We start from the raw sequence: 15,419 nt of genomic DNA on the forward strand, positions 1-15,419 counted from the left end.
TCAACTTGGAAGTCGTGCCCAGACAAATCTAGGTAAGTTTGCCATCATGTTGGATGGCCCGGTCTGAACCGCCAAGGGTTTCGACATCAAGCGGTAGGGGTCCGCGGTGTCGGGGATAGAGTACTGCGGTTCGGCTTTAGGTGTGGACAAACCTTCCAGTACACTATCATAAGTGGCAAACTTTTCTGAGATCTTCTCAAATCTAGAGTCTAGATCTCGTGAACTGTTTGTACAGTTCAGTGGCCAGAGACACATGCGTCAAGGAGGCTGGGGAGGAGGGCTTGGTTTTGCCTCTTACTCGCGCCCTTGCGGAGGAAGCTAGACTTACTCCCGGAGGCTACGGTCCTGGGACCTTAGCCTTCGACGGAGAAAGGGCAATGCCTTCTTAGAAGTCGAGGACTTATGGCCCATGCGCCTTCCATGAAGTCTTCAACTTAGGGATAGCAGACGGGCTCTAGTCACCCAAGAGGAAGACTTCACAAAACTCTAAAAGATGATACAGATGAAGCAGGGGAGTTAAACAAAAGAGGGCCGCCCCATCCTCACTTACCTCTCACTTACCACCTGGTCCTGCTCCGTATTCCATGGGTTCCAGAGTCCGAGGATTTAGTGCGGCAACATCCTCCGAGACCTGCGTGACACATAATGTCCACTTGGTGGCTGGAGTCGCATCCGCGGATCTGCTGGATAATGGGGGTGGCAAGTTCTTCTGGAGACTGCATGACCACCGTGCGCCCGAGAGTAAAAGCAGGTCCCTCAACCTGAGCGTCGGGGCGTGGGGCTTCCCGGCCAGACATTCTGCCGAACCCAGCCACCCAGGCGGAGGATTCCAAGGCTAGAACTTCTTGGAAGTTTCATCCAGCCTGCAAGGAAACCTGTGGTTAGTCCAGAGGAATGCAAGACCGTGAAGAATATAAACAGTAACGTGTGAGAGCATGGACGGAGGAAAGAAGACTTTCATACCGACTCGTCTTGGATGTATGGTTGAGGAGAGAAGCGAAACTAAACCTCACAGCCATCAGGTGCTTAACAACCGGAGTGAATCCCAGCCGGACAGCACAACCAGCGTGGGTCCGGCACGCGTGCCGTGGGGTTGTTGAAGGAGGCGAGCCCGGCTCCTCACAGCGAACAGTCTGTAAAAGGTAACAGTGCATGAACCTCACACTCTAAGCAAAATAAAGCCGGCAAGGCTTGAAACTCAACCGCTTGAATGCTCCGATTGTGAAGAACTACCAAATTAAACTGGGCCAATAAGCTTTTAAATGCACCGAGCGGAAGTTTAAGGATTCATACGGAGGACTCTGAATGAAGGCAGAAACCAGAACCAACCATAAGGGCTGCCAGAAAATTAGTGAGCCCCAGGTAATGGGACCGAATCACGTGCTATGATAGAACAAAATATGTAATAACAATAAACAAATTAACAATGATGGTAACCCTCCGGAGACGGAGGAGTCTGTATATCTGGCGTGACATAGAATCATCTCACACCTATCTCCCGCGGAGCTTAAATGGGTAAGGATCAATGTTCATAACATGCGGCGGGGCCACCTAAACCCAAACCGTAGCTCGATGGGAGGCGAGAGGTGAGACAGGATCGAACAGCTCGACAACCCGAACCACCCACCCCACCACAGCCCGAAGCTGAGGGCGTCATGGGAGGGCAGATCCACCACCAATAGGAGAAGTCCCTGACTCGGAGAAAGCGCCATCTAGCGTCACCCTTGCAGTCGCAAGGCTGAGGGTAGTGGGAGGTAGGCTACGGAAGGAGAGGAGACAAGGAGAACATGACACCCGCTCAACTGCAGCCTTCCTTCCCAATGAACTTGGAAGGCCTACTCGAGGAGCTACACAGCCCAAAGCCCAGCATCTCTGAAGCGTAGCCTAATAAGACCAAACCTAGCATAGGTTAGGAGGAGGGAAGAGGGGCTGAAAAGGAGAGGAGTAACCAACAGGAGAGAAATTTTGTGCCGAGAGCCAACAGGAGCAGGTAGAGGGGATAAGCGACTAGCACAGAGGAACATGTCCAAAGAACTTCGATTCCTCGAAATTGGGGGAAAGGAAGGACTAAGAGGGCTCACTCTGACCCTAAAAGCGAACCTGAGGAACAGCAACAAAACTCCCTCAGCTGATCACACCCAGGGCAGGGATGGGCCCATAATAATATTAAACAATAGAATAAAATTACGTTCACAGGAAGTGTAGCCTACCTCGGAGTAATTTCAAAATATTTATAAAAAAAAGTTCCATCAGAGGCAAACTACTGGCAAAAACAAAAACAAATAAAACTAAACATTAAACCTAAAAATAGAGAGCACCATCTTCAAGAATAACATAATAGCCTATGAGACTAAATGAAAGGAACCCAGCCTGGTGGGGGTACAGGATAGACAACTCCCTAAGAGGGCCGACAGGCAAATACAAAACAAAAACTAAAGTTGGAGAGCTACGCGGAACCACCAGGAAGGAATTCAGGGGCTAAATCTAAATATATATGGCGACTGGGAGAAAACTCCGACCGAAAGAACAGAAGAGTCGCCTCGCGTACTTGCATAGCTGATAGGGGGCCTTGCGTGGCGTCATAGAAGAATCCCAATATTTATGAAAATCACTGAGACCAAAACAGCCATAGTAGATAAACCCCACAAGAAGATGGTACTTAACTTAGAGATGGAAAGGTGCTCGGAAACCATCGTAGATGAAGAAAAATTAATCCAAAATAGGGACCCGAGCACACAAAAGAAGCGAGGCATTATCACGTGCTAGAAAATGGAATGTTGTAGAGTGGCGCTGGTGTGGCTGTCCTGGCGGGTGTTGAGTGTGGGGCTGTAGCGGCTCACCACTCTTTCTGAGGTTTTGATAAGGAGAGATCTTTCAGTATATTTCACGTGGTAGTAGTATTTCACTCACCCTTCATTATACCGGCGTCTTCTAAAGGCGATCGACTGAAGTAGTAACCCCAGCTTTCTCAAAGCTCTTTTTCTCTGGTATATCTAGCATTGTTATACCTAGAAATTCGTGCTGTAATGGAATTTCACCGGCTGACGGGACTGAACTCAGAAATGTTTACTTTTATTATAAGTAGTAACTCAGGTTCCAGATCATAAAACAGTTAATAATTGCAAGAGTCAAGTAGGTAACCAGTTAATTAACACTCATCAGTCAAAAATATTATAGAAAAGAAGTATACTAATTCTGTATTTATTGGAGAATACTCTTTTGCCATAATATAAATTCCTCTAGTATTTTTGCTAACTCTTTAATCTGCAAATTTATAGCAAAACAGCAGTGTATCACATCTAGGGGTGTATATAAATCCTTACAAACCATGGCTGTATTATAGTAACACTTTTGTGTACTGATGTATACTTAGGTCAAAGAGGCACAAAGCAACTCTAAGAATGAAATCAAATGATAGCATTAGTGTCAAGTATTAACTGTAGAATGAAGAGCTCCTCAAGTACATTCATTCATTCATCGAAAGGAAGAGAAGTTAGTTTTTTGTCTTTTTTTCTCAATATTTATTTCAAAGTTCAAGGTTTGATTAAATAACTTGATATTGTTTAAATTCTTTCAGTGATTTTGTTCAAAGATGTTTTGGACCCTTCAGTGGAATAATTGGTAAAAGTGGTAACTACGACAGAGTAGAAAAGGAGGTCAGGGATCTAAGCTTAACACTACAGGAAAAAATTGACAGGCGACGCAGGGATCTTGCTCTTGGCCTTCCTATTAATGTCAGGTAAGAAAATTTAAAACATACCTGTTATGAAGAAAAGCAAAAATTATTTATGCATATACTGTATATCAGTAAGAGTGAGTTTAATAAAATATATTAATTCATCAAGTGTTTTGTGTTGTTGTCATTGTAAATTCACATAATTGAAGATTGCCAGTTCAAAGTCAGATTACCTGTCTTAATTTGCTAAATTGTCAATAAAGTATTACAAAAATGGTGTGAATGTTTACTGAATAGACCGCTTTTTTTTCTTTACGTCAAAACTGAAGTCTCCCATTTTTCTTCACAGGTCAAAAGTGAAGCTCACCACAAGGGACTTGAAAATAACACTAAAGCAAGCCACCATTATGATAGAAGAATTCTATCCTTCACATGTATTGTGTCGTATCATTGGTAGAAGTAGCAGCGAATCATCTGAAGGTGACTTGAGAGAGATCATACATCAGCTTGATCGCATTCAAGGGCGGATTAGTTCTTCTGCACCAAAAAATGTTGGTATCACCGAGACAGGAGCCACTTCTTCAAGAAGAGCTGCAGGCCCAGTTGAACCAAAGTTTGCAACAGTTGAAGAATGGTGGGACAGCAAAGGGCTGGCCTTTGGTAAGAAATATTAATAAATTTATGGTATACAGGAAAATCATCCATACCTTGGCAAAAGTATTCAGTATGCTGCTTCTGTCATTATAGCTTGATGACCAACTAACAATAGCAATGAGTTACAGTAGAATAAAATGTAATGACCAGTTAATAATAGTAATGACCGATTAATAATAGTAATGAATTATAGTAGAGTAAAATCATAAGATATGGATATGATTAGTTATTTATTATTATTGTACAGTCAAATCCTGGATATCAGTATATTATGTTTGATAATACTTGTCTTGGATGATTGGTTAAACACAAATGATGATAATATTTTGTACAAGAGTATTCCTGTATATAGCAAACATAAAAGGTATTTCAGCTTGAGTAGATTAGGTTGCTTCTAATAAACATGAAAAAGATCCGAGCTAAAATTTAGTAAGTTATTCCTAACTAGTATTAAATTCTTTAACTTCTTTGCAGGTGACTATGCAGGCCTTGCTTCACTGATTTTTACTGAAATCTTTAGTTCAGATTTCCTTACACCGATGGAAGAATCTGACACAAGCTTCCAAATGGAGGTACAGTATGTTTTGTTCTGTGCACTGCAAATAAAGCTATCGTGGGTATACTGTAATGTATATTTTATGATCTTAAGATTTAACATCGAGTAACATTTCTAGTCACTCGTAGAATCATCAGAAGGATTTGCCGCTCATAGATACTGTAGTTGAAAATTGGAGCAAGGTAAAGTTAAAGAAGCTGGACGGCTAGGCAGGAAAAGACCGAAGGAAACTGATAAAAAAATAAAAGGTAGAAAATAAGGCATCTATAGCAGCAAACTTTGAGCAAGGTGTACAGTCTTACTTTGGGACTGCATTTTTGTTTATTGATATATTATTGCTTAATTCGTTTTGTTCTGTAATGATGGGCAAAAGGGTAAGCCTATACTGTTGTTTATTAACCCCTTGAGGATTAGGAGAGGAGGGATCAAAATCTGTTTTCACTGAGTGAAAATATTTTGCAATAATTGTCTTTAATTGCTTTGTGTAACACTGTGCTTCATGCTATGTTAACCCTTACGGGCCAGGCTGAAATATACATTAAGAACACCCATAGACCAGCCAGATTTTAAGGTTGGCCAATTTAGAGAAAAAACATCAATGGAAAGAGGAAGATATGCAAATGCACACGGTAAGAAGAAAATTCTAAAAAATTTTCAGTACCTTCCACAGGAAGTTGAGTGAATATTTCCAAGTCACTCAAAAAACATGCTAATTTTAGTGGGGTATACATGGTCTTTCTAATAATTTTTATAATTTTTTGTAAAATTATAATTACAGCTCACATAATATAACAAATAAGAACTAAAATCAGTAGGAACCCATGAGTATATTTATGGTAAAATATTTACAAGATGTACTGGGATGAGGAGATGCAATATGTTTTAGTGAGTTATACATATATTTTTTAAATATTTCTTTGTACTTTAGTTTGCAAAATTACAGTTACAGTTGGTTTATTATCGTAAAAGATAAGAACTAAAACCAACAGCAATCCCTGGGTGTATTTATGGGCAAATATATACAAGATGTCTAGGGATGGGGAGAGTATAAATGCTCTAATATTTTTTTGCACTTCACTTTTCAAAATTACAGTTATAGCTGACACACTTTGTTTAATATTAAGTAGTATACAGTAATTACTTAAACATGTTGAAATTAGCACTTGTACTAAAGGTTAATATCTTCAGTAATTTTAAAGATAACTGGATATTTTTAAAACATGTTGAAATTAGCACTTGTACTAAAGGTTAATATCTTCAGTAATTTTAAAGATAACTGGATATTTTTTGTGAAAGTTAATCATCAAGAGCTTTGAAATATGTTGGCCTGGCATAGGTTTACACAGTATTTTAACTTTCGTGAAATTTTTCATTTAACATGTTTAGTCAAAATTGTTTTATGGCAAATCTGTCGTCCTAATTAGCCTTAATTCATACTTTTGCATTTAGAGGATTTAGGGGTTTGTTAAAGGAATTATGATGGGAAAAAAATTTTTGTTCATAGGTTTTTTAGAGCATTTTTTCGGCCAAAAATGGCCAGATGCATCTCCTCCCTTTGCTTTTTGGTTTTAAGGAAGTGTATATTACAAAGCCGGGGTTTTTGATTTTCAATGATTTTAAAATGAATTGAACCGGAAAAATTCATTACTTAAAAATCAGAAACTCAAAATATTAAAAATCCCCAGCTTTGTTTTAATCTAATGTTTCCCCATGTTATATTTAAAATTTCATTTTAGATTTCCAATACTAAGGAGGAGATGCATTTTAAAGAAAAACTTATGTTTTAGAAACGGGCCTTCAAAGTTTTAGTTACATTTTGACTGTGTTAAATTAATTCTATGGTTTTAATTTTTATTTCTGGGTATTAATTAATGCAAATGATTATAAATAAGAATATTAACTGATTATTTAAAGACACATTCTTATAAATTTTAGGTTCCTGGTCCCCCCTGTCTGATCTTGCTGCAAGGTATTACTCTGGTATTTAGTTGCCTACACAATCCATCCCTTGCCAAATGGATCCTGGGAATTACTTTACATTCACAATTAGGGATTCGTGATTTAATTATCAAGTCTTGCTTCACTTATTATGGTCTATAATATCAGCCTCCGAGCTACTGCTTTCTTTTTCTAAAATATCTTTGCCCTTTGGTATGAACAAATAAAAGCGTTTAGGGGTGGATGTGGTTGGTCTCTGGTCAGCAGAGATCGCTGCCTGTAATGTCGTTTGATGGGCGACAGCTCTCTCTCTCTCCGTCGCTCCATTCCCCTCTATAGCACTAATTTCTTGAACTCTTTCTTCTACTTCTTGGACTTTTCCACTTGGCTTTTCCGCATTCTTGAAGTGAACTCTTGGACCTTTTAGGCACGGTGAAAAAAACAAAAACACCGCAGAAAATACAGAGTTCAGTTTGAGCATGAAAAACGTGTTCTTCTAGCTTATTTATAGGCAACTCTTACAATCGGCGTCATGGTATTGTGCGTTGTCATGGCTAGGAATAACTAAAAGGTAGTAGGATATTATTGACATTATACATTTCATTTCAAAGGAAGTTTTCGTAATATATATAAAAAACTATACCAGACTAAATCATTTGCGCTACTGGTGTTTTATGGGTATATAGTTATTGTTACAAAAATTTAGCATAATATTTCGTGGACACATTCTTGAACCCTATCTGAAGCCATAGAATTTTTTCAGCAAATCAAATTTTTAAAGATTATTGTTTTTTTAGGCTCCGATCCCTTAAGGCTGTAATTATGATAGATTTGGTATATTGGTATACAGATAATTTCTTTTAAAAGTGCATATTATTATTATTAAAATAATTTTACCAGAACATTCTCACAGGGCTGGCCCAAAGGATTTCTTTTTATTTATATTTTGTCAGTTAGAGGAAAATTTTTGAAAAAACTTTGTATTTAGATTAATTGCAAATGTTTAAGTTTCTGTAAAAATTTCACCGATGGATTTATTTCCAAAACTTGATAGTCGTTGCTGATTATACTTTGGACATTAGCACAGTAAATGTTTTAATTGTTATTTCTTTACATTTTGAGCATTCAGGAGCAGGCTTATGTGGGTTATTTATTAGATGTCCGTTTGTTCAGATGAGAACAGTCCATTCGGGGACGTGTCAGAATTACTTGCGTATGTCTCTCTCTTTGGTATGGTGAACTCCATTTTCCAGCTCTAGGATTTATTTGTTTTAATGTATTACATTCAGGCTCTTCATTCCATATAAATATTTTGCCTATTTTTATAATACAGTACTTATTTTAATATGTTTACCTGGTCATATGGGCTGCTTTATCAGCCTCTTCATTTCCCATAAACCTCATATTGGCAGAGATCCAACATATTTCTATATTTTTCCCATTTTATATAATTAATGGAGTAATAACTTAATTTGTTGTACAATATTATTTTTTGGTTTGTAACTTTGAATAGCTTCTATAGTGCTTCTCGAGTCACTGAAAATCACAAAATTATTGAATATTTCTTTAATCATTTTTATGGCTGATGCAATTGCACACAACACTGCTGTGAATATTGAGGCATTATCAGATAGAGAGAATTGATAAGTTTTGTCTTCAGATACTGCAGCATATCCCACTCCGTATTGTGATTTAGCTCTGTCTGTGTATATTGCGTAATGTGGACCTTTTTGGATTATATGTTCTATTGTAGGTTGTCTATGGTGTTCTGGGGTGTATGAGTAACTTCTAATTAAGTATTTAAAGTGTGTGCAAATTCTTATTTATTCATAGTCCAAGGAGGAGGTAGTTTTACTGTTGAAGGTAAGTGTATATTTATATTCAGTGACACAAACAATCTTTTAGCTCTAACTGGAAAAGGTAGTGAATGATTGTTTATAAATACATCTCTTAATTCAAATAATTTTTTTGTTAGTGAATCACCTGTCAGAATTTGTAGAACACTTTTCATTGTCACTAATTCTCTATGGAGAAACAGTAAAAGCAAGTGTTTAATTATTAACTTAAAATCTGGAATACCAAGTTTCACTAAAAAATTGTTTTTATCAGCAGGCTTCTAAAAAAAATTAATTTCGTTTTGCACTGCACATTTATTTCTCATTATATGATTTTTTTTACATGATAATAAAAGAGGAATGTACAATACAAAAAGCATAACAAGATATTCTTGTGTAATAGTAACCTTATGATTGGTATTTTTTGTGAAAACCCATTTTCCAAAATAATATATTAGCCCATATACTGTAGTGATATTCACAAATCATGAAATTAAGGAGACAGAATATTTTGTTGCTGGCATTCATAATGGCTCCTTTCCCAGTTAGAGCTAAAAGATTGCTTGTGTCACTAAATATAAATATACAGTTACCTTCAACAGTAAAACTACCTCCTCCCTGGACTATGAATAAATAAGAATTTGCACACATTATTCAGTACAAATGATTCTTTGCAATATTGTATTGACCCCAGCTGCATTGCTTGCTGCCTTTTACTTTCCATTCATTTCCTTTGGTCTCATCTCATTTAGCTGTTCAGCCCATTTGTCTTTTGCTCACTCTAATTATATCACCTCTCATTCAAGAGCAGATCTTCCCTGTCAGCACAGTGAGAGTATAGGGGTGTCTCTGTGGTATACTTAAGCTATAAGTCTATGATCAGTTTAGATTTCATGCAGACAATTTGCATTAGTTATTTTGAGGGAAATTAAAATATTCAATCATGAATAACAAGAAATATTATCGTTTGAAGGTTCATGGTGTGAGCTTATCACGGTACACAGAAATGATCAGGTGCTTGCCAGACAGACCTGACTTGGATGAAAAACTCACAGTCCACACTCCTCGAGGAAATATTCAGGTGAGTGGAACTGCTGTACAATTACATTAAGTTGGAAATAAAGTTAATTTTTTGTTTTAGATACTTACTAGCACCAAATAATTTTGTAGTTGTATTTTTGAAGGGAAAAGCAAAAACAGATATCTTAAAAAAGGATGATTTTTTTTATTTCACATAATATTGGTAAAGAGTAAACTTTGGACAACTGAGATTGTCTTGAACATACAGTATAAGTAATTGGTGAAATGACGATACTTCTTGTTGGAGTTCATTGTTTGTTTTATGTTTAGCTTGCTCTGTCTATCTCATTTGCATTGCTGCTATCAGAATGTATTTTACCTACATTTTCTAATTTTCAGGTTCATGCTCCTTACTTAGATTTAGCATCATTCACACCACTCGTAAGACATGGTGTCCCAACTCATCGGACTGGGAAAACCAGCCTTGCAGCCAGATTGTCTCTAAGACTTAACCCTGGTAAAAGAATGGGTGAGACATTAAACCATTCCTAAACCTCCTTAGTTCGTAACGTCCTATTTAGAATAATCTTCAATGAATGAGCTTCTAAATTCAGCGGATAGAACCAACTGATATATAGTAATTGCATGTGTATTAAGGTAAACAAAGAAGATAATGCACTTGGTAATTGGCTAATATTCATCGATACAAATATGTTATTCTAGTATCCCCTAGGAGGGTGCTGCGTCTAAAGATTGGAAAGTCAGTGGTGATGCTTGGGAAAAGGACATGTAATACTTTTATTTACTTGCTGGTTTTAAATTGGCATAAATGACACTATTAAACTTAGGCTGAAAGTTAGATTTGGTTAGGTACAGTGCTACCTGCTTTTTCGCGCTTCATTTTGTCATGGATTTTTGTGGAACACATTATTCACTTTTCTGCAGGGGAACTTTCAACTAATTCACGGATTTTGTAGATAACATTACTACAGTGTAAGTACACTAAATTATTTTTATCATAAAAATCTGTCTTTAGTCATAAATACAATATGAAAAAATACAGTTATTAGTAGATAAACAGTGTTGCTCTAGGAAAAAAAGTAAATTAGAGATAATTTTAATTGTTTTTACCAATATATAAAGAAAATGGGACAACTTCAATACTGTGAGAGTAAACAGCTATGCTTATGTATACAGGAGTAACTTGATTAGTTGTCAAACGTTCTGTGTAACAGATTTATTTAATTTGTATTAAAGATTTATTTAATGTGCAATAAACATTTTATAGATATTTTGGTGTGTTTACATTAATATTAATATTTTAAAATTGGTAAATTATTGTTATAAGCATTTTAGGGGGCGTATGTACTTAAGAGTAACAGTCGTAAAAGGGTACTAATCTAAGATGACTTAGGGTGTTATGGGATGATGGTTTGGGGTGTATTTTTGTTTGAATTGATATTAAATTGTTTTAGTATGATAATTTAGGGTATATTTTTCTTTAAACTACTAAGTTAGGCAGTGAACTTTTAAAATAGACAGTTATAAGTGTTTTAGTTTAACGGGTACAGGGTATTTGGCAGCTATAAACATTTTTAGAGGGGATTTTGCATTTCCACGGTGGGTTCTGGAACCTATCCCAGCGAAAAAGTGGGTGAGCACTGTATTTCCAGGTTTTGGTGTTAACTGATAAAGGCTGGAAAAGGTTGAAAATGTAGCTGAAATCTTATAAGCAAATAGAGATGTAGCTGAAATCTTTTATGCAAATAGATGATATCTGATCAGTATTACTAATAATTTTTCAGTATTACTAAACAATTTTATCAAAAAACATTAATTTAAAGATTAAATGAAACATTGGTTCTGTTCTTTAAATGTAAAAATCCATTTTAAATGCATCTGTAAAAGAAAAGTTCTAGAAACCTATGGAATTCCTCTTCATACTCAGTTTTCTAAAACCAGGGGTTTGAAGAAAATAAAGAGAGTTGTTGCTAAGCTCAAAGTAAGTACTGACTATGATGAAACAAAGAAAAAAAGAGCTCTGCAGCTAACTAGAAATTATTGTAATTCTCAGTAGTACGTTTAAATCCCCTTTTACTTATGATTTAACAATTTTACCAATGATTTGAATTTTACCAATGTTTTAAATCCCCCCCCATTCCTATTTGGTTTTACTAAAAAGGTGTATTCAGGTGATGAATTATTGTTTTTGAAATTTTTTATATACGCATTGATAAATATAGTCATACGTATAGATAATACTGTGACTTGTAATATGAAGCTTCTGAATGTATATACTCATCATAAGTTATGGTCTAAACAGTACATCTGGCAGCATTCATCATTAGCAGCATTTTATGTCAGATTTTACATTCATGGAGTCAGTTATATGATGAGTTCTCTCCCGCTTGTCTTATGTACTTAAGCTTGAATTCCTGTCTGGTGTAAGTCTACAGCTATGCTCATTCTCCATGGTCTTTTGAGCCTCCACAGTTGTGGGCATCCTGTCTTCTGGAACTGATTGTTCCTGCTCTTCTTTACATCATTTATATAAAAAAATGATTACAGTTTTTGAGATTACACACTATTTTTCAGTAAGAATTACCATATTTGCCAGCATGAAAATATAGAGCAGTATTCCTTAATTTTGGTTGTGAATTTAGAAAAAATATAAAAATACCCCCAGTAACTTGCATCAGTGATCATCATCGCCCTCCCCACTACTGTATAGGTTATTTTGAACCATGTGATAATCAGATATTACTGTGCATTGGTAAGCAGTAAAACCTATATATACAGTACATGTATCCAGCAGTCTTTACCTAATTGCACGACTTGCCCAGGCCTAGCTAATTATCTCATGTTTATCTCTGTATTAACATTTTCAGATACATGTATCAGAAAATCTGTCACAAGATATTTTACTGCAGTGTTGTTTGTATGGTATAGTATACAAAAAAATAATGAATAATTATGTGCCATAGGTACTTGAGCTTGTGCAGTCAACCACCTGTGTATGGTTGACTAGCTAGAATTAGCTTTATCTTTCTCTCTTACTCATACACACCCACTTACACACTGTATAATACAGCACTGCAGCTTTAAGCTTATTAAAGATATTTGACAGAAGTGTTGTTAGTTGTATAGCACAGTACATAAAAATTTATCATTACACTCTCCAAAGCTAGTATGGCTACTTGAATTTGTCAAGATACTTAGTCTCTCAGCAATAATAGTAAAACTATAGTTGCCATTTTATCTGTCTTCTAGCTAAACCAGATTTGCTATTGGAAGTTTTATAGAGAACTTAGTTGATTATTTATTGGTAAAAATGTCAGTTGGCAGAGATAGGACTATTAATATGATTTTTTCATTACTTTTTACACATTCTAACTCATAGATTAGTTTGTTCTTTAATTGTCCATCAGTTCCTTCTTATATATTAATGTGTCATGTTATGTTTGCATATTGGTCATGGACTTTAACAGTTTTACTGTGGTTCATTAGTAAAATTGCTTACTGTTGAATCATTTTGATTGTGCTAAGTTGTACAATTAGCTATCTTTCTCTTGTGGCACGGTGCACTCATTTCTCTCACTTGATGACCGGTGTTCAGTTCTTGAACTGGCAGAGGAAGGATGATATGGATGCTAAATTTTAGCATGCTTCCTAGATGTTAATTGCCCAATGTGGGTCACAGCTGGGGTGAAGAAAGAAAGAAATGCCAAACATAAACATAAGTGATCAGGGCTCCATCTACTGTAAATGTATACCATCAGAATAGGTTGGCGTCAACAAGGCAGCCATTTGCAACCATCAAAACAGGTGGACCTCAACAAGGTAGCCATTTGCAAGATATTTTCGTTTTATTTACAATTGATATAATTTTAAGTTTAGTAAATATATTTTACATTATTACAGATGAAGTAAACTATAAAGTACTGTATAGTTGGTAGTACGTACACTTTGATGAGATGACAAACATGGCTTGAGGTTATGTTGGAGGGTGATGATGTGGCAGGGGAGAAGGAAAGAAGCTGAACAAATTTTATGTCTGATGGTGGGATTTATTACTACCTTTTTCACCATATTTCACGTAAATAAAAGATTACTGGAATGCATGTTACCTAAGTTAATAGTTGCTGGTAACTGTACAGCAGTACTAATACCTTCTAAGAAATCTGGAAGCTAGTTTTGTTGGGAAGGTGTTAGGAATTCAGTTTAGTAGCAATGCAGTATCTTCTAGCCCACAGGTTAAATTTAGCACTAACCTGTACCATATACGGCACAGAGATGTTTTTCTTGGCCTTGTTTAAAAAAAAAAAAAACACTTTACACTGGCAAATAGGGTACATTAATTTTTCTTCTAATAATAAGACATCAAGTCATTATATCAGGTGAGACACCATTTTGAGGGTAAAGTTAATTGAAATTTATTTCTTTCAGTATGTGGAAGTCATGTTCCAGAAAAGTTACTTATTCCACCGCCCATCCCACATCCTGCTCATATTTCGGTGATTATTCACAACAGAGAAGCTTCTGAAACTATTCCCCTAGATACACCTCTTACCCTTCAGGTAAGTGTAAACTTTGGATTTCATATTGTACGAGGAATGCTCAATTTTGTCATTTATTAGAAATCCTGAGGTTTACTCAAGTAGCTACTAAAGGCTGGTGTCACAAGTTTGTGTACAGGAATAAATTACCAAAGTTTCTGGATGTGTAGGCAATCTTGAAAATGGTTTCTCTTATTTAAAATTGAACACAAAGTTGAATTCATTATTAGCATATACAGTTCTTTATAAAGGAAGACAAGAAAACTACCAATGAAAAGGGGTAAACCATTGGGTGAGAGCACAACTTACTTTTTCAAGTTGTTGATACTGACATAAGGTTTAGAAAGGCTTTGTATTTCTTCTAAATTCTTCACTGTCCTGTAAGAGAAATTTACTGAATTCCACTGCACCATGGTAATCATTTTCAGCTTAAACTCGTGTTTTTGTCTTTGAAATGTAATAATTTAAGTTTATACAAAAATATACAAAAATGGCATTAATAACTAACATTTTTTTTATATTTGTGACGGTCTATTCACTGATTTTTATACTTGGGTGCAGTTGCCACTCTTTTTCATCGTTTTAGGTGCTGAAGATTATTGTCAGAGAAAATCTAGAAACATAGCTAAATTAATTCCAAATAAGGTATCAAACCACTAATTATCAAGGATTTTCTTTCTAACAAATTTTCATATCTAGTTGTCATTGGCTTATCACTAAATAGTTAGGGCATTAGTGTTTTTCTGTAATTTTGCTTCCTTTGGCATTTTTAAACTTGTTTTTTATAGATGAAGTATTTCAGTTTTGTGTTTGTACAGAGGACCCCCTTCTATTGGCAGTTCACTATTTGCAGCTTCTGCTATTCGTGGATTTTTCTGTGGAACTCATACCCACATTATTCGTGGAAAATTCGCCTATTCACGGAATTTTTCATAGAGAAATATTCACTAATTATTGTATTTTCATATTGTTTTCATGACTAAATACATTTTTCACGATAAAACCATTACAATAGGCAGTTATAAACATTTTTAAGGGGTCTTTTGTGTGTGAACTATTAAAATAGGCAGTTATAAGCATTTTTAGAGGGTGTCAAGTATTTACGGATTTTAGCTATTTGTGGGTGGTTGTGGTCCCTATCCCCGCTGAATCCCAGGGGTTGACTATATTAACAAAAATGCATC

At 35.8% G+C, this 15,419-nt stretch overlaps 1 protein-coding gene across 10 annotated transcripts in view; it reads left to right on the top strand.

Annotated features, from left to right (window-relative positions):
• LOC136855148 (uncharacterized) overlaps nucleotides 1-15,419 on the top strand; it is a 501,815-nt gene that overhangs the window by 449,145 nt on the left and 37,251 nt on the right. For 6 of the 10 annotated variants that reach the window (XM_067132044.1, XM_067132047.1, XM_067132049.1 and 3 more), the window contains 6 exons: nucleotides 3,578-3,739; nucleotides 4,026-4,336; nucleotides 4,805-4,902; nucleotides 9,633-9,740; nucleotides 10,079-10,208; nucleotides 14,126-14,256. In XM_067132044.1, coding sequence (XP_066988145.1) covers nucleotides 3,578-3,739; nucleotides 4,026-4,336; nucleotides 4,805-4,902; nucleotides 9,633-9,740; nucleotides 10,079-10,208; nucleotides 14,126-14,256 — 940 coding nt within the window. The remainder of the gene's footprint in view (nucleotides 1-3,577; nucleotides 3,740-4,025; nucleotides 4,337-4,804; nucleotides 4,903-9,632; nucleotides 9,741-10,078; nucleotides 10,209-14,125; nucleotides 14,257-15,419) is intronic. The other 4 variants (XM_067132045.1, XM_067132048.1, XM_067132050.1 and 1 more) reach the window with 1 other exon arrangement.

Source organism: Macrobrachium rosenbergii, chromosome 30, assembly GCF_040412425.1.
Source record: "Macrobrachium rosenbergii isolate ZJJX-2024 chromosome 30, ASM4041242v1, whole genome shotgun sequence".
NCBI classification, from domain to species: domain Eukaryota; kingdom Metazoa; phylum Arthropoda; class Malacostraca; order Decapoda; family Palaemonidae; genus Macrobrachium; species Macrobrachium rosenbergii.